General features: G+C 56.3%; 2 protein-coding genes across 4 annotated transcripts in view; one reads left to right on the top strand and one right to left on the bottom strand.

The window, feature by feature from the left end:
* Positions 1 to 7,597, top strand: part of NEURL1B (neuralized E3 ubiquitin protein ligase 1B) — a 127,322-nt gene extending 119,725 nt beyond the window's left edge. The window contains exons 3-5 of one of the 2 annotated variants that reach the window (XM_040078614.2): positions 1,420 to 2,127; positions 2,979 to 3,104; positions 3,903 to 7,597. In XM_040078614.2, coding sequence (XP_039934548.1) covers positions 1,420 to 2,127; positions 2,979 to 3,104; positions 3,903 to 4,147 — 1,079 coding nt within the window. In that variant the 3' untranslated portion in view covers positions 4,148 to 7,597. The remainder of the gene's footprint in view (positions 1 to 1,419; positions 2,128 to 2,978; positions 3,105 to 3,902) is intronic. The other variant, XM_040078616.2, reaches the window with a different exon arrangement.
* A 1,077-nt stretch (positions 7,598 to 8,674) lies between these two features.
* SH3PXD2B (SH3 and PX domains 2B) overlaps positions 8,675 to 17,939 on the bottom strand; it is a 65,819-nt gene continuing 56,554 nt past the window's right edge. Inside the window, exons 9-14 of one of the 2 annotated variants that reach the window (XM_040078587.2) lie at positions 17,346 to 17,429; positions 16,120 to 16,237; positions 14,257 to 14,483; positions 14,105 to 14,154; positions 13,826 to 13,951; positions 8,675 to 12,982 (exon numbers count right to left, since the gene is read on the bottom strand). In XM_040078587.2, coding sequence (XP_039934521.1) covers positions 11,492 to 12,982; positions 13,826 to 13,951; positions 14,105 to 14,154; positions 14,257 to 14,483; positions 16,120 to 16,237; positions 17,346 to 17,429 — 2,096 coding nt within the window. In that variant the 3' untranslated portion in view covers positions 8,675 to 11,491. The remainder of the gene's footprint in view (positions 12,983 to 13,825; positions 13,952 to 14,104; positions 14,155 to 14,256; positions 14,484 to 16,119; positions 16,238 to 17,345; positions 17,430 to 17,939) is intronic. The other variant, XM_040078588.2, reaches the window with a different exon arrangement.

The raw sequence follows: 17,939 nt of genomic DNA, 5'->3' as shown, positions 1-17,939 counted from the left end.
AAGCTGTCCCAGGAATCAGGGCCGTGCTCAGCCATCTGGGCCACCAGGGGACCTGAAATCCTGGCTTGAGGATGTGCTTGTCTCTGCCTCGTCCTCCTAAAATATTGCGAGTTGAGAAAGTAATGAAATACAGCTCCAGTTCTGAGGCACAAAATGCATTTTTCAGCATCATGAATCACAGAATGGTTTGGGCTGGAAGGGATCTTAGAGATCATCACATTCCAACGCCCTGCCATGGGCATGGACACCTTCCACTGTCCCAGGTTGTTCCAAGCCCCATCCAACCTGGCCTTGGACACTTCCAGGGATGGCAGATCCATCATGAAGCTTGGATGTGTCTGATTCCTCTGTCGAGCTTTTCTCACCACACGAGCTGTGCTGGCTGAGAAGGAGCTGCTCCAGCCACCAGCCCACCCCAGTGGCCTCTCCTGCCTGGGCTTCTGAGTGAGGCAGGCTCTGCTTTGCAGCTGCTTGGGTGGATTTGGGTGTTTTTCCTTCTTTTCCAAAAGCCTGGAGGTTCTCTCCTCCAAGGAGCAGGCAGTGTTGGTGCTGGGCTGCTTCACCCCTCTCCATCTCTGGGAAGACCAGGAGTCATTCACACAGACTCTCAAATTCCACGTGCTTTGACTTTGTTCAGTGCACTCAGCCTCTCAGAGTGAGGTGTCCAGGCTGCCCCAGGCAGGGCTGGAGGTAGGAGGGAGAACACTCCCAAACTTTCCCACACATTTACATCACCCAGCCTGGCACGGCTCAAGTGAAAACCTGGGAAATTAATTAAGGATTAACATCCTGACTTTCCCTTTGCTTTGAAAAGGGAAAACAACCTTGTGCTGTAGAAGCTTTTAACACCTGCAGGAAGTAGCTTTTGTGACAAGCTCTCCATTCAAAACCTCTGCAGGGCTGTGAACACCCCTGAGGCATGAGGCTTGAAATGACCTCTCTTGGACACCCCTGTGCCTGGACACAGGTGTAAGGCAATGACAGGGAGTGTGGAAAGAATTTCCATCCATCCTTGAGTTCCTTCACACAGCATTTGTGGATTTGTCTCGCACAAAACCTCGGGACAACAAAATATTGAGGTTTTTTTTTTTTTAAATAGTGTAACCTCAAAGCTATCAGCTCCTTCTCCTCAGAAAGCTGTGGGCCCACACTGGTTTACAGCTTTTCCCAGTTTCCCAGAGCAGGGAACTCCCAGATCACAAGAGTACTTTGGAACACTTGTTTTTCCTTGGCTGGTGCCAAGATGCAGCCGCTCCCCTGCCTGCTCCACGCGTGACTCTGCACCAGGAGCTGCTCATTAGTGTCTGACCTGTGGCTGATTTTCCATTTCGGAGTCTGTAGGCTGCAATAGTAACTGTGAGCATAAAAGCAGGCAGTTTTCTCTTGGCTAACGCCTCTGTGCCTGCGTTTCTCTCACAGACAGCATGTTTGCAGAGACCATGACCACCGCCCGGCTCAGCACCGCCCGGCTCAGCACCTGCCTTCCCCAGAGCAACCACGACTCGGCCAACTTCAACAACAACGAGCTCGAGAACAACCAAGTGGTGGCCAAAATCGCAAACCTAAACCTAAGCCGGGTACCAGGGCTGGGGACCGACAACCACATCATCCCCTGCTGCCCCAGCCGGCGGCAGCACGCCCAGGGAATGCCGGCGTTCCTGGACACCGACCTGCGGTTCCACCCCACCCGCGGCCCCGACATCACCTTTTCCCAGGACAGGATGGTGGCCTGCACCAACTGGCAGGAGAGCAATAGGACTTTGGTGTTTTCCGACCGGCCTTTGCACATCGGGGAGAGCCTCTTTGTGGAAGTGGGACACCTGGGGCTGCCCTACTACGGGGCGCTCTCGTTCGGCATCACCTCTTGTGATCCGAGCACGTTGCGGACAAACGAGCTCCCGGCTGATCCGGACTTTCTCCTGGACCGCAAGGAGTACTGGGTGGTTTACCGGGCGTTCCCGGTGCTCAACAGCGGCGACATCCTCAGCTTCATGGTCCTGCCCAACGGAGAGGTGCACCACGGGGTCAACGGGGCCAGCCGGGGCATGCTCATGTGCGTGGACACCTCGCAGTCCCTCTGGGTGTTTTTTACGATCCACGGCGTGATCAACCAGCTCAAAATCCTGGGTAAGTGCAGCCATCAGAGCGCCTGGCTGGGGGGAGTTTCCTGGGCCAGAAGCAGAGCTCTGGGTTTGCACTCACACAAGCGTTTGCTGATGTGAGGATGCGGCTCCTTGCGTTTGCAAACAGGAGTGACAAAACATGGAACCTGTCACGGAGATGTGTGCAGCCTCTGTCATTCCCCCAGGGAAGGGTGAGAATTGAGAGATAAAACCAGCAGCAGGCAGGGATGGCTGTGGGGGGCAGCTGTTTTTCGGAGGGTTTGGGTTTAGAAGGGATTCTTTATGAACTCCCTACTCCAGCCAATAGGTATTAAACGTCTGCCTTGGTACAGATGATGATTTTTGTGAGCGCAGCTCTGGTTTAAGCATGGACAGTGATTGCTTCAGAAGCACTGCCACAGCGTGGGGATCAGCTGGCACTTCTGATCCATTGCTGGTGATCAGTTCCAGCCTTTTTGTTTTCCTCCTGTTGAGGATTCCATCGGAAAAGCAGATGTAAAGGACTTTGTAAAGCAGGTTTTCTTCATCCAAAGCAGTGGCCTTTCCCAGCCGACAGTGTGACAGCCACAGCTGGAGCTCACTGCTGCTGGGGAGAGTGGGGCAAGTGGAAGGCAAATATTGGATAACCTGGTGCTTGCTTCACTGAAGCTGAACAGGAGCCATACAGAGGCGTAACAAGGTCCAGACCCTGGGGTCACATCCAAAATCTTGACCTGTGTCGTTACCAAGGGGCAGCGCTAACTCAGCAGCTGGACTTGCCCTGAGGCCGCTGTGCAGGTGGGGTGGCAGCAGCTCAGCATGCTGAGGGGCTTTGGGGTGTCCCTGCGTGGGCTCAGCTCTCTCCTGTGTCCCCAGGCACGGTGCAGTCCAGCCCAGTGACGGTGTCTCCCTCAGGATCCCCCGGTGGCTCCCAGTACGACAGCGACTCGGACATGGCCTTCAGCGTCAACCGCTCCTCGTCAGCCTCCGAGTCCTCGCTGGGTAAGGACAGCCACCCTCAGCTCCCGGGGCAGGGTCACCTCTCCTGCCAGGCCAGCAGGAGGAATGGGGGGAAAACACAGCTCTGGAAAGGTTTCCATGGCCTGAAGGAGGGCTGGTTGTATCAGCACCAGCGTGGCCAGCAGTGACTGGTCCCTGTGCTGGGCACTGCTGAGGCTGCACCTCGAATCTTGTGTCCAGTGCTGGGCCACTCATGACCAGAAAGACACAGAGGGGCTGGAGCGTGTCCAGGGCCGGGAATGGAGCTGGAGAAAGGGCTGGAGCCCCAGGAGAGGCTGAGGGAGGCGGGAAAGGGCTGAGCCTGGAGAAAAGGAGGCTCAGGGGGAACCTTGTGGCTCTGCACAACTCCTGACAGGAGGGGACAGCCAGGGGGTCAGGCTCTGCTCCCAGGGAACAGGGACAGGATGGGAGGAAACAGCATCTAGTTGCACCAGGAGGGGTTTAATTTAAATATAGGGAATAATCTCTTTATGGAAAGGGTGGTCAGCTGTCAAACAACCTGCCCCAGGGAAGCGGCGGAATCACCATCCCTATAAGTGTTCAAAAACGTGCAGACATGGCACCTGCCCCATGTGTAGAAAAGGGATAACACTGTCCCAGAGAAGGGACAACAGGCTCTGCCCAGAGCTGTGACTGCTGCTGGTCGGAATCCACTGGGATTCGTTTGGCCAAAGACCCAAGCAACGATTAAGGAAGGGAGAGCCTTAGAAACTGACTTAAGTGTGTTACACAGCGTCAGCTCTGCCCCAAACAACCTCGTTCCCCCCTCCTCTTTTGCAGTGACTGCCCCCAGCTCCCCTCTGAGCCCCCCCATCTCTCCTGCCTTCTCCCCTCCGGAGCCATCGGGCAGCAAGAACGGGGAGTGCACCGTGTGCTTTGACAGCGAGGTGGACACGGTGATCTACACCTGCGGACACATGTGCCTCTGCAACACCTGCGGTCTTAAGCTGAAGAAGCAGCTCAACGCCTGCTGCCCCATCTGCCGACGGGTCATCAAAGACGTGATTAAAATCTACCGCCCGTAGCGCCCGGCACGGGCTGCAGCAAGGGGGAACGCCGCTAGCAAACCACGCCTTTCCGTCCCTGCTTATGGGTTATCGTGCTGGTCAGTCGTTATCAAGTGGCTCGTTATCTGTGTTTCCTTATTTGACTGGTAGGGCGCAATTCAGGGAGCGAAGCTGAGCATCGCGCGGGGCCCGCAGGCACGGCTGCTCCCGGCCCACCGCCGGCACCCGAGCCAGCTGCCAAGGAGAAATTTCCCGTGCAAAAGCTCTTTTTTTTTCCCTTCCTCCCACTGCGGGGGGAGGTTCGGGATGGGGAGGTTGCCACTCGGGCAGTGCCAGGTGACACTGAGCTTCCCGACCCTAAAACCCCACAGCTAGGGGCTGCTGCCAGGGGCTTGGGCTGTGGTGGAGCAGAACTGGGATGAGGCCCAGCAGGAGGGTTCAAAGTGGACAGAACCGACCTGGAAACGTCCTGCAAGGAGAACTAGCTCAGGCCAAAGAGTGGCACAGCCGGGTTGTCTCTTATCGGGGTTCCGTGCCCATGATCAGGCTCGTGGGGACGTGGAGGAGCTGGTCTGGGCTTAGACAAAGCAGATTTTCCTTTCTGTGGCAGAACAGGGATTTCTGGCCGTGGGGGCTGAGAGCCAGGGAGCTGCCCTGGGGTAGCAGAGAGCAGCGTGAGCCCTGGCAGAGCCCAGGCAGCCCCTGCAGGGACGGAGCTGCAGGGAGTGCGAGGGGCAGCTCAGGCACTGCCCCGCTGCCGTCTGAAGCCATAAACTGCAGCCTGCGGGCCACAAGGGTGCTGGGACGGGCACACTGCAGCCCTGCCTTGGGATAATACCGCAGTGACGGGGTTTGTCACCTCCAGGCACGCCCCCCTGCCCTTTGCTGTGCCCTCCTGGCAGGTGGCACAGCTGCCGTGTCACCCTGTCCTGTCACCCATTCCAGACCTTCCCCTGCAGCCAGTGCCACAGCAGGGCTTGGCCCTCCTCCTGCCCCATCACGGGGATTTTTTGGAGGCTCTGGCGAGAAATTAATTTCTGACCCAGTCCCATCAGGTTCACCTTTATTTCTGGGGGCTGGATATGCTGATTTTACCTGTTCTTTCTCCAGCCTTTGCAGGTTTCCCAGCACAGCTCCCAGCTGCCTGCAGGCTGGGTCTCAGCTATAGGTGAGACCTAGTCGAGAAAAACAGGGACTATCTCACTTGGCTTTACTCAGGAGGGAACAAAAAGGCTCTGAGGCTGACTTAGATGGTGGGAATTGAAAGATAAACGGGGTTTGGGTGTAATGTCAGCTACGGACAGCACCTGATTGTGCAGCACCAGGGCTGGTGTGAGGAGCTCAGCATCCTCCTCCCTGCTGCTCCAGGAGGAGCTGCCCACCACTCTCCATCCTCTGCCCATTGCACGGCCCCTGTCCCGTCCTTCAGCCCGAGCCTGGCCAGTTTCCAGCTGGTCCAGGCTCATAAAGAGGGGAAAAAAGATGGAAGTGGGAGGATGAGAGGAGCTGTGTCACTGCAGCTCGGTGACCGTGTGCTACCAAGTGCGTAAGAACAGCTTTTCAGAAGGGTGCAATTACCACATTTCAGTCTGGGGAAAGGGAAGTATAGAATAAAACTCCTGTACATTTCAGGGCTTCTGGGCACCAAGGGAGCCCGGGGGCTGTCTGGCTATTCCCTCTCTCCTCCAAGGCTGTGGGTGTGAGGTGCTGCTGCCCAGGTGGTGGCTTGGCTGTGCCAGGAGAGCTGGGTTTGGGTGCTGGCCCGTGCCAGCCCCGTGCCAGCGCTGTGCCAGCCCTGTGCCACGCTGCCATTGGGGAGAGCACACCCAGGGAGCCGCTCATCCTCCTCCTGCAGCGGGCTGTGCTCAGAGGACACCCAGACACCTCTTGTTTTTTACCTTGGAGAGCTGATGAACGTTTTAATTGAGTGTTTCCATGAGAGGCTGCAGTGGAGCGAGACCTCTGAGCCATGGCCCTGCACGAGGGCCCAAAAGCTTTGCAGAGCCCTTTTTGGAGACCTGGCTGATGCCACTGGCTGTGCCACCACCCTCAGCAGGAGCCACTACGCCTTTCACTGCCACCTTTCCCTGAGGAGGAGCCGGGACACATCCCCTGCATCTGGAGCTTTTTCTGGACCTCCCAGCCGTCCCCGACCCCGGGCACCACAGGCTTTGCATTCCCAGGGATCTCCCAGCCCCATCTGGCAGATCCAGGTCTGCCTGTGGGCACAGCACCATGGGCACAGCGGTGCCAGGGTGTGTCAGCGCCTGCCTGGGCACTGCCAGCCGTGGTGGGAAGCCTTTCCACGGGGAGGAAATCAAGGAAAGCTGTCGGAATGCCCAGCCTGGATCAGGTGTGGGTCATCCCCAGGGTCGCTGTCCCAGTTTCAGAGGTGCCCTTTGGTCACTGGCAGAACCCCCTGGTTTGGTGCCACGCCAGCAGGGTGGGTGCAGCCGGGGTGGTTTTTTTTTTTTGGTGTAGCTCTGTTTTGTATTTTTAAGTCAGCAAGGAGAAACACCGAATCCACCCTGGGAGCTGCTCAGGGCGAGTTGCAGAAGCTGAATTTTTGCTGTAGCAGCCAAAACCAGTTTGCGAGAAGGGGCAGCACCCAGTGAGGCCAGCAAGGGAACCGAGTGGGATGGGAGAGCAGTGGACCAGCAGCCCTGCCTATCCAAGAGCAACAGGAATTTTCCAAAATAGGCCTCAAAAAAAAAAAAAAAAAAAAAAAAAAAAAAAAAAAAAGAGAGAATATATATATTAAGAAAAAAAAAAATACTCCAGGAAAAGGTAGCCTCTTACAGATTTCATTGTTAGTATTCGTATTGCTATTTTTTTTAAACAGTCCAATGATATTTGATTTGTACAGAAGATCTGTTTGTGCCTTATAAGGGTGTCTGTGCACTTTTTATCCTTTTTAAAGCAACTTTTAAAAAGAAAAAAAAAAAAGAAAAAAACAAACAAACAAACAAAAAAATATGGGGGGAGAAAACCAACACAGATCAATGGTAGTTTTATAGAATTTTGTGTTCACTGAGAATCCTGCTTTACATGTATCTATAGACATCTACAGGTAGATATCTATAGATATATGAGTGACAAAGTGTTTCTTTCCATGGATTTTCCCCTCCTCTCCTCCTTAACCTTTGTTTGAAAATTGAAGAAAAAAAGGAAGGAAGGAAAGAGATGGGGGAACTCTTTGACCTCTCCCCCTTTCTGAGGCAGTTCCTCTCTTGTCGTTACCTTTATGATTCAATACTGTGACCTGTATTATCTTGTTGAAGCTGAATCAGATCTTGGACCTCTGTATTAGGCTTTTCAAGCAAATTTTTTGGGGGGCCTGGGGAGGGAGGGCATCGCACGAGGGAGGGAGCTGCACCTCTACATGTCAGTGCTCTATAGTGTTCAGTGCTGTGTGTTTTCCTTTTGTCCATTTACCTGTTTTCCATGAATATAATTTGACTTGTTTATGAAACAAATAAACCTTTGGCTTGTACAGAGTGCTCTGGAGTGCTTCAAAGAGTTTGAGCTGGGGGCGGTCAGACAGCCTTGATTTGATCCAGAGGGACAGGGGCTTACAAAATTAAAAAAAGACACTTTACAAACCTTTCCTGAGCTTTGCTCTGCTCCTGGGAGACACTGCTCACTCCCTCCGTGGGCTTGGAAGTTTGGGGGACAAGGCTGTTTCAGGGCTTCAGAGGCGAAAGGCTTTGGTGGCCCTCACAAAGAGCCCCAAATTTCTTATCCAATCTCAGGCAAGGCAGCTTCAGCCTGGGCCCCTCCTGTGCCCAGCCAGGGGTGATGCAGACACAACACGAGGGCTGATTTTATTTTCTTTTCTTTCCTTTTCTTTTTCTCCTTTTTCCTTTTCCATTTCCTGCTTCCATCCCCTTTTCCTTTTTCCTCTTCCCCTTCCCTTTTCCCTTTTTTCTTTCCTTTTTCCTTTTCCTGTTTCCTTTTCTTCTTTCCTTTTCCTTTTGCTCTTTCCCTTTCCCCTTTCCTCTTTCCTTTTCCCTTTCCTCTTTCCTTTTCCCTTTGCCCCTCACGTGGAGTGGAAAAATTCATTCACAACTCCGCCCTGCCAGAGCTGAGTGTTCACACAAACCCCTCGCTCACTCCAGGCGCTGAAGGAGCCTGACAATTTATGCCAAAACGATTTTTTAGACACTGCTGCCTCACTTTGTCCCCAGAGCTGATCCCTGGCCACCCAATGCCTCCTTTTCTCTCTGCACTTCCCCAGAATCACCGAACTCCGCTGGTTTGAGCTCACAGTACAAACTCCCACGCTCCCATTTGTTGGGATATAAAGTTTGGGCACCAAGGAAGACGCAAGGAGCTGTCAGGGTCCCCATGAGCCTCCCTTCCACAGACAGACAGACCCCAAACCAGCCCTGGACACAAGAGCAGCACCCCAGAATTCCACCAGCCATACACATGGGTTCACCAGGGTGCTTGAAACCAGTCAAGCAGTTTCTTTTTATTTCTTTAAAAAAAAAAAAAAAAAAAAAAAAAAAAAAAAAAAATGAAAGAAAAAAACCAACCCAACAAATTAAAAAATAAAAAAAAATCCATCCCTTAAAGGTGAAGGTATAAACAGGGCATGGACACAGCTACATCTACCTTCTGCTGCCCCCCACCCACCCCCAGTAATGGAGATTTATACACATTACAGAATATAGAGACACATGGAGAAAGGAATGGGCTTTGGGAGCCTGGCAGCAGCTGGGCACGGCAGGGCTGATGCCTGCCCAGGATGTGCCCAGCCCGGCCTGTCCCCACATCCCAGCTCCTGGGCACCCCTCGCCACAAGCCCTGATCTCAGGGCTGCTCTGGGAGGCTGGGCTGTGGCTGCTGGGGCGCTAGCCCCGAGTCTGGGGGGCTTTTGGCCACCCTCCTCCTCCTCACGAGGTAGGCAGGGAGGTGCAGGGAGGAGAGGCAGCACGGGTGGCACGGATCAGGTGCGGGACAAAGCCCTGGCAGCCCAGTGGCTCCCGGCATCTTCCCCACGGGAGCTTGGCCAGCCCAGGGCCCCTTGGCAGACGGGAGAGTGGGAAAAAGGGGTAAGGCTGCAGGTGTGGGCACCCCCCGAGGGTGATCCCAGCGGGGCACTCCCTCCTGGAAGCTCTTTGGGAAGGAGGGAGCGATCCTGTCACAGGCTCAGCGAGCCAGATACAGTACTCGTGTCAGGAGAACGGAGCAGCTCCGAGGCTCAGGCTGGGAGGGGAGAGGGAACAGCCCTCGTTTAGAAGCGAGGCCACACAAATAGCGCAGCCCTCTCTGAGGAGAGCCGGGCACAGAGGTCTCTGAGACAGAGCTGAGGTGAAAAGGCCATTCAGCAAAGGCAGAGCAAGGACACGGTGCCCGGGACAAGGGCACATAGCCCTCGCACCCTGTGTCAGGGATGCAGGTCCAGCCCCTTCCCAGATCCCGTGGGAGCTGGGTTTGGCTGTGGGGCAGCTCTGGCTTAGCTCAGCCTGTCCCCACTCCCTTCTGAAGCAGAAGGGATTGACTGGAGCGAGGCAGAGCTGTCTCAACCCACCCTGCAGCTCCCCTGGGAGCACATCAACACCTCCCGGTGTGCCATGCAAGGAGCTCTGTTATTGCACAGGGTTGCAAATGCGATGCTTATTGCCAGCTCAGGTGAGTCAGCCGAATCAGGGGCTGATGTGCCCTGAGGAAACCGCAGGTGGGAGGGACAGGAACCATTCCCACGGCTAAAAATGGATTTAGGGGCTTCTGGATATGAGGATGGTCAGGACTGCTGGGATGAAACTGCCCCACCGCCCTCCCGGAATGATCCTGGCCAGAGGCACCACAGTTTTCTTCTGTATGCAGACAGAAGGATCTCCAACGCCACACTCCCTGGGTTGAAAATAGGGGACAGAGAAGGAAGTGAGCATGTGGGGGAGTGGAGAATGCTCCCGCAATTCAGCCAGCCTCAAATTAGAGGGAAAACTGTCATTATTTTCAGCAGCAAAACAATGCGGCTGCATTGCTCACACCTGCAATTAGACCAGAGAGGGCAGCAGGGCTTGGTCAACGCCAAACCTGACCCTGCCTTGGCAGGGGGGACTGGACTGGACGACCTCCAGAGGTCCATTTCCAGCCCCAATAATTCTGTGACTGTGTGGAACCCACAGACATCCAGGTTTAAAGCTCTTCTGGGGAGAAATGCGGCTCTGAAGCTGCAAACAGCCAAGGACAGAAAGGAAGAAAGCAGCACTGGGGAACAACAGCTCATCCACGCTCATCCTCCTGCTGGGATAAGCAGCACTGAGGGCAAGGCAGGAATGGCAGCATGGAAAAACCCCAGGCTCTGCTTGCCCAGAAGCTCCTCCAAGCCAGCCTGGCCCATGGGGGTGAAATGGAAGCACCTGGAGGACGGGCAGGTGGGGTGGCAAACAAGGCAGGCAGCCCCTGAGCACCAGGCACGCCTCAGAACCGGCGGTGATGAGGAGCTCAGCTCCCACATTGTGGATTGCACTTGATCCTATCAGCACCGAGGGAAGGACCCGGCTCCCGGGGAGCTCAGTGGGTCCTGGAAGGGGTGGTCCCCTCCTAGTCCAACAGGCAGGGCAGTCTGTGTGGGGAGGAGAGCAAAGCATCCCTTTTCCAGGGGTTTTTTTTTTGGGGTCGTTCCGGTCCTCTGTGCCTTGCATAGAATTCCTCAGCTCCGGCAGCAAAACCCCTCTGACGTTTGGTTGCAGTACTGCAGGGGAGAAGCTTGAGAGCCGTCCCGGCCAGCACAGACAGGACCTGTTAAATGAGGGTGTGTTTTCCCCTTTTTTTTTTTTTTTTTTTTTTTTCCCACCAGGAGGATGTTGAAGTTAACACTTGTCATCGTAGAGCAGGGAAGGAGCAAGGGATGATCCCCGTGCAGGGGGAGGACAGCACAGCTCTCAGCCAGAGGCAGAGCTGCAGCAACCTGTTCTCAGCAATCATTCCTCCTTTTTTGCCACATTCCCCGTGGCTCTGCTACACCCCTGGACTAAACACCCTGAGCTTCAGGGAAAGGCAAATCCTTCTGTGATTTCCTTCACTGGTCCCATTCCAGCTGGTGGCTGCTGGATTTCTCTCCAATTCTCCACGGAGGTGGCAAAATGTCCCTCAAGGTCCATGTCCCCAGCACAGAGAACCAGGGGAGGCAATTCCTTTGGGGAAGGTGAGGAGGAGGATGGGTGGGCAAGGGGAGGCCGAGCCGCTTCCTCCAGCAGCTGCCAAGGGCCTCTGGCTGGGGAGGCGCGGGATCTCAATTATTATCTTCTCTTCCAAAGCCAGCCTTACAGAAAACCATAAATTAATCTGCTCATTAAATACTCAGGTGAGAGACCGGGGGAGCCTGGGGCCGTGCGGGCCGAGGAGCGGCTACAGCTTCCTCCGCAGGTAATTGGAAGGGATCCAGCCCTCCCAGCACGGCCCCCCCGCCAGCACCTTGCAGAACCACCAGCCGCTGCTGTTCTTCTCACGAACTTCGAACAGAGTCCCCTCTCTGAAGCTGTTGGTCTCCTCGTCACCTTCGAAATCCGCCACCGCCACGTAGAGAGCTTCCCTGGAGAGGTCCGGGCCGGAGGCGGGCGCTGAGGGCCTCTCCTTGGCCTCCCCTGCTCTCTCCACGGGCTTGGAGACGACCTTTGGGTTTACGCCGCTCCTGGCTTTGGCTTCGTCTTGCACGGAGGCAGAGAGGAAGGGCTTGGCTTTGGGAGGGACCAGCATGGGCCTCCCTGGCACCGCCGAGGGCCTGACCTCGGGAGCTTCCCGTGCCGGGCCCCGGGGCTCGGCGGGGACGGGGACGGGAGCCCCCATCTTCTTGGGAGGGGGCGGCCTGCGAGGTGGCACCACGGGGCGCTGCGGAGGGGCGGCGTCCCTGGCACAGGGCGGGTTTGCTGGGCCCAGGGGAGATTTGGGCAGTGCCTCCTTGGGGGCACCGTCCAGCTTGGGCAGGGCTCTGCTCTCCAGGCCCGGCCGCTCCGGAAACCTCCCGCAGGCCTCCGAAGAGATGGCGGCGCCGCTGAAGGAGCTCTCCCCGGCGGCGGGGTCCTGCTCCGAGGGTTTCTCTGGGCACTTGGCAGGTCTCAGCTTGCTCCGCAGGCTGCAAATGTCCAGTCTGTCATCGGCTGGGGGCGGCTCGGTCCGGGGGGACGCGGCGGGTTTGGGCCTGATCTGAGGTCTCGATTTCAAGAATGGGTTCTGAGTGATGGGCTCGGGTTTGTCCTCCGCAGGCTCAGCTTTTGGCTTGGCTGGCTTGACAATGGGCCGGAGGTTCGGCTTCTTCACCTCCTTGGCCGACACCTTGTGCCCGCATTCCAGTCCCATCTCGTTTTTCAGCTGGAAGAGTTTGCCCTTCTCCGCTTTCAGCTCCGGCTTCTTGCTGTCCTTCGGGGCTGCCGACTGCTTGGGTGGGATCATGGGCAAAATCATGCCTGGGGGCTTGGGGGGAGGCCTCTGCCTCTCTAGTAACTCCCCTTCTGATTTAATGATGGACTCCTTCCTGGGCGGGAGGCTGGGCTTCTCCTCCGCGTCGCGGTCCGAGATCTCCTCGTAGCCCCCGGCGAAGGACAGGTCCCCGCTGTCAGGAGCCTCCTTCCCCTTCCAGTCCTTTCCCCACCTCCCAGCGCAGTCCATGCCGTTGGGAGGAGCCTCTGGCAGAGGTCGGCAGGGCCCTGTCACCTCCTCGCCGGCACCGCCGTCCGTGTCGCCCAGCCGCAGCTGGGCCAGCTCGTGGGGAAGGGGAGCCAGGAAATTGGGCCTGGAGGCGTTGCTGGTCTTCTTGTACTTATCAATGAAGGTGGCAGGGGCCCAGCCCTCCTTCTCCTCGATCTGGATGTACCACCAGCCGCTCAGGTTCTTCTCGATAACCTGCCAGGGGGGAAAGGAGACCTCAGACAGCCGCTCTGCGCTCAAGGGTCTCGGAGATCAGTGATGGCAGGGCGACACACCCAGCCTCGTGCTGCTCCAGCCAAAAGCCGTGGGATCCCAGGATTGGTGTCCTAAGGGGAAGGGGCACCTGGTGCTGGCTGCCAGGGAGGGAACAGGGCTGAGGGAGAGCTGCTGAGCTGTGTCTGCCCCTCCCGGAGCTCCCGGAGCTGGCGGTGGCCACAGCGTGGCACTGTTGGAGCAATCAGCCAGCAGCGATCCCGGGCGGATCCCACAGTGCCCAGCCTCTCTGCAGCTCCAGGAGCCGGGCTGGGGCCGGGCTGGGGCAGCCCTGAAGAAAAAATCCTCCTGGAGAGGCGTACATCACATCCGAACGCTGGGAAAGCAAAATCCCTCCTGCAGGAGGGGCTCTGCCAGCGAAGAGGGTGTGCCAGGAATTTCGGAAGGGCTTTTAACTTTACACCTGGCTTAACTAGGAGGAAAAGCTCCCATCTCTAACCCCATTCAAGGCATGTTTTGTGGTGTAAACCCATTCAGGTTTATTTTCCATTTGCTCAAACAGAGCACTCACACTTTGGGGGACAGGAGGCCACCAAGAACGGTGTGGGGCCAAAGTCTCTTGAGCTCCTACAGGTTTTTATCTCCCTCTCAGAGTCTGGAATGTTAACAGACACAAAACCACGCCTGGTGTGCACCCGGAGCACCACGGGGAGCAGATCTCCCTGGCCTGGAAGGGGAGCTCCTGCCTGAAACAGCTCCCAGGGCAATGGGAGGCAGGAGCACTGCCCTGAATGAAGATGTGTGAAGGGAAGGCGACAGTCTCACCTCTACTTTCATTCCTGCCTGGAAGCTGATGCCGTCAGGGATGGTGGTCTGGAAGTCAGCAATGGTGTAATATTCCTCTTCCACTTGAGGGGGGACGGGAGGCTTGGGCAGGTTCAAACCACGGGGCTGTGACAGGAAAACACAAACCCCATCAGTGTGTTTGTACAGCAGGCGTGACACCACGTCCAGGCACGGGGACGAGATGCCAACCAGCGACCAGAGCTCCTTGCAGGGCTCCCCTCCCACCCCCTGTGCTCTCCCACACCAGCTGGCACTTACTATGGTGAGGTCTCGGCGGGGAGGTGGCCTCTGCCTCATCTTTGGCGACTCTGTGGAGGAAGAATTCCAGATGCTGTTGAGTTTCTGGCTTTTGAGCAGGCCCCTCAGGAGCCCCAGCTCTGGGTCAGAAGAAGGGTTTTTCCAGCACTTACTGCGTCGGATGTCGGCGCTGGGCAGAGCTCGGCTCTCCAGCCTCCCGTCCCTCTGTGCCCCCAGCCCGTCCTTGTCCCTGCTGGCCACCACCTGCTGCCGGGAGAGCCCATCCAGGTCCAGGGCACTGGAGGGAGCCGAGGAGCCCGAGCCCAGCTTGGGTGGGAACACATCTCCATTGCCCTTCCTGAGGTAGGAGGCGGGGGCCCAGCCCTCCTGGCCCTGGTACCTGTGGGGACAAGGACAGCAGCGTCACCGCACGGAGCCCCTGGGACACGCCGGGGACGTGAGCCCGGAGCTCAGCACGCACCTTGGCTGAAGGCACCGCCGGCTCCGGGCAAGAGGAGCTTGCCAGGCTCCCCATGGCGCCAGGAGAGCTCCCTCGGGACTTAATGCTCCCACACGAGCTGGCCCCAGCTAGGGCCAAGGGCCGGGCTCTGAAGCCCGGAGTTCACCCCAGCAATGGCACCAGTTCAGGAATGAAGGGCTCTGGCAGGGAAAGCAGAGGGAAAATCCAGAGGGCTGCTGCTGGGATCGGTGCACCTGGTCTTTGGAGGGAGCACAAGCCTCTCCCTACTGGCAGCCTGGATCCCTTCCCTGCTCTCAATCTGCTTAGGAGAGAAACCAGCCCTGTGACCTGACTGAAAAACCACATCCACAGTGCCCCTGCCATGCCAGAGACTCCCCGCTGCCACCTCTTTCAGAGGGCACCAGCTACTGAGCTTGTAATCGCTCTTTGAGCCCCTGAGGCAGCTCTCCTCTGCTCCAAACGCCAGTGGATGTGTGTTCTGGGGCTGTGCTGCTGCCAGGAGTACAGGTTCAGAGTGAGGTTAAGAAAATTGCAGAGTGTGCTCCCACCCTGAGCAAGCCCGGCCATTTGCTCGACCACAGAGAAGAGAAAACAGCAGAAAACAACCCTCAGCTCGGGATGGGATGGAGCCTTTGGCTCAGCACTCCCTGCGCTCAGCAGAGCTGGCCCAGACCTGGCCATGCCCTGCAGGAGCCTCCAGCCAGAGCCTGCCCTGGGACATTTGTGGGATTTCCCATCGGCAGGATGTGACACCCCGCTAAAGCTCTCGCGCCCTGGCACTGCTGGAGGACACAGCCACCTCCCAGCAGAGGAAATCAGGGCATTTCGAAGATTTTCAACCTAAGCTGTGCTTGAACATCAAATCCGTCAGGATGGAGAGAAATGGGTTCTGCTGCTCTGCCCTCCCCAGCTCACAGACTTGCCTTGGGAATGGACAAATCCCACAGCCCCAGCTGCAGGGTCTGGGACACTGCTGGAACCCTGGGCACTGGGAATTCCAGAGTTTCTGTGCTGGCAGGCTCTGACCCCCCAGCAAACACTGCATTGACCTGAGGCCATGGAACAGCTCCCAAAATGGAGTGACAGCACTGGGATTGTGGCTGTGGGGTTTGGATAGAAGTGTGTGATAGCACAGGGTGAAAAACTCAGAGTTTAAGGGTTTAGAATACAGGAATAGCGATAAAGCAGGATGGAGGATTTGAGGCAGAGGCTGAGTCCTTCTTTTTCACTTTCTTCTCCATGGTCTGGGTGGGATTTTGTAATTGCACAGAAAAATCCGCACTGTGGACCTTGGGTGGTTGGTTATTGGGTTAAAAGCAAAAATAATTCAGGTGTCATTTTGTAACTGGACAGTTTATCCTTAAAAGGCCTTGTAGAGAGATAGAGGGGGCTCCATTTTTAGGTTGTTAGCTGGAAGTGCTGTAGAACTCACCGTTTGTGATACTACAATACAGATAAGAATTAATTAACATCTGAGTCCGAACACAAAACAACGTCTGCAGAATTTAATCCCAACCCTGGCAAAAAGAAGATCAAACACAACATGGGACAGTACCTGATTTTCCACCAGCCCTCCAGGTTCTTCTGGATCACCACCACCACGGCCCCTTTGTCCAGGTTCATTTCGTCCTGGTCCCTGGCAGTGTAGGGGTAAATAACCGTGTACTTCTCCTCTGTTGGAAGAAGGGACTGTCTGAGCCATGAAGTGCTTCACACAAGTGATAACTCTTCGTAATTTAGGTGCAAACACATAGAGATACACGACCATTCAAAGGGAAATGACGGTGAAATGTGTTTGGAAATGTAAACTTTGGCGAGCTGCTCTGGCCCAAGAAGTTCTCTAAAACAGTTTCTCCTCTCCTTTAGGACTAATGACTTCACAGCTCATCACAGAAGCTCTTCCAGGCATCCATTTCAGCTCGAATTTCATTCTCAGAGTCTCTAAAGAGGAACTGTCCTCTGTGAGGGGAGAGAAGTCCCACAGGCATGAGGGGGCAGCCCCATGCACACAGAGGTGCCCTCAAACTGCTCTAGAGCAGCAGAACTTCACCATTTAACCCCCAGGACGTTGGCCAAAGCCATGTGGGGAGCCTGGAGAAGAACCTGATGTCGTGTCCACCAGGACAGGGGATGTTAAGCAGGGATGTGGATGTTCTTCCCTTCAGGAGGAAGGAGAACATCCTAAAGCCATGCAGACATGTCAGACAAAGGGGTCCAGCCACCCTCCGCTCTCCCTCAGCTTCCTCTCTGGGAGAAACACAGGGAAACAACTGCCTGTGCTTCACAACAGGGTGAAGGCCATTTGGGGAGAAATCTGCCCCCAAAATCCACCCCTTGGACACCCCTGTACCCCCTGGTTTCCTGGATTTGTGTTCTGGGAGTGGCTCTGGAAGGGTCTGACTTCCCACCCCCTTCATGCAGAGGATACCAAGCAGAGAATGTCAATCCAGCAAGACCAAGGTGGCTCTTCTGCTCCTGACCCCACCTTGAGGCACAAACCCCAGGGCTCGTGGTTTCTCCAGGAACCCAGGCAGCAGTTGCAAGAATTCTGCACGCGTGTGTGCACTGGGGAAGAGCAGGAACTGCAGTTTCTGAGCCCAAAACGGAACACGAGAAGGAGCAGCTGAGAGAGGAGAGGGATGTGCACACGAGGGGCCTCAGGGAAGGCTGAGGAGCAGGGGCAGCACGCTCTGAGGGCTGACACATGCACAGCAAGCCAACATGCACGCAAGGCTGCAAGCACAACACAGGGGCAGCCAAGAAAGTCTCTGTGTGGTCCACCTTGACCCCATCCAGTGGTGTACAAGTCCCCAAGAGTCCGGCGGCGGCCAAGGTGCCTGGGCAGAGACCAGTATCTCCACGGCACTGGGAACAGCATGGTGGGGAAGCAGGAGAAGGACAAGAGAGGACGTAAGGAGGTGGCACTTCAGGTCCAGGAGGAGACGGGGCTGACGCAGAGGCTCTGCTCACCTGGAGCCCTCCCCAGGCTGAGCCCCCCTCCACCTCCAGCTGCCCAGCCGAGGGGCTGAGCCAGCTGCTGCTCTGCTTTGGAGTCACTGGGAAGGATGTGTGATCCAGGGGCACTTTGGATTTGCTCCAGGGACGGGCTGGAACCTTGCTATTCCCGCTGGAACCGTGCTATTCCCACACCGTGTGCTCTCTGTTCTGCACGTGTTGAGGTCACACGCATTGTCCAAAGATTCGGGCTTTGCTCCTCCTCCAGGGCAGGTGAAACAGCTCCCTGGGCCAACTGGAGGCACTGGGGGTAGCATTCCCTGGAGGTGGCACCTCTGTGGAGCAGCAGAAAGGCCCCTGGATACACCAGCAGGGTGTAGCTGCAGCATGGGGCAGGCAGGAGCATTCCTGAGGTTTCCT

This window comes from Hirundo rustica, chromosome 14 (assembly GCF_015227805.2).
Source record: "Hirundo rustica isolate bHirRus1 chromosome 14, bHirRus1.pri.v3, whole genome shotgun sequence".
In the NCBI taxonomy this organism is placed as follows: domain Eukaryota; kingdom Metazoa; phylum Chordata; class Aves; order Passeriformes; family Hirundinidae; genus Hirundo; species Hirundo rustica.
This window is presented reverse-complemented; position numbering and strand designations above follow the sequence as displayed.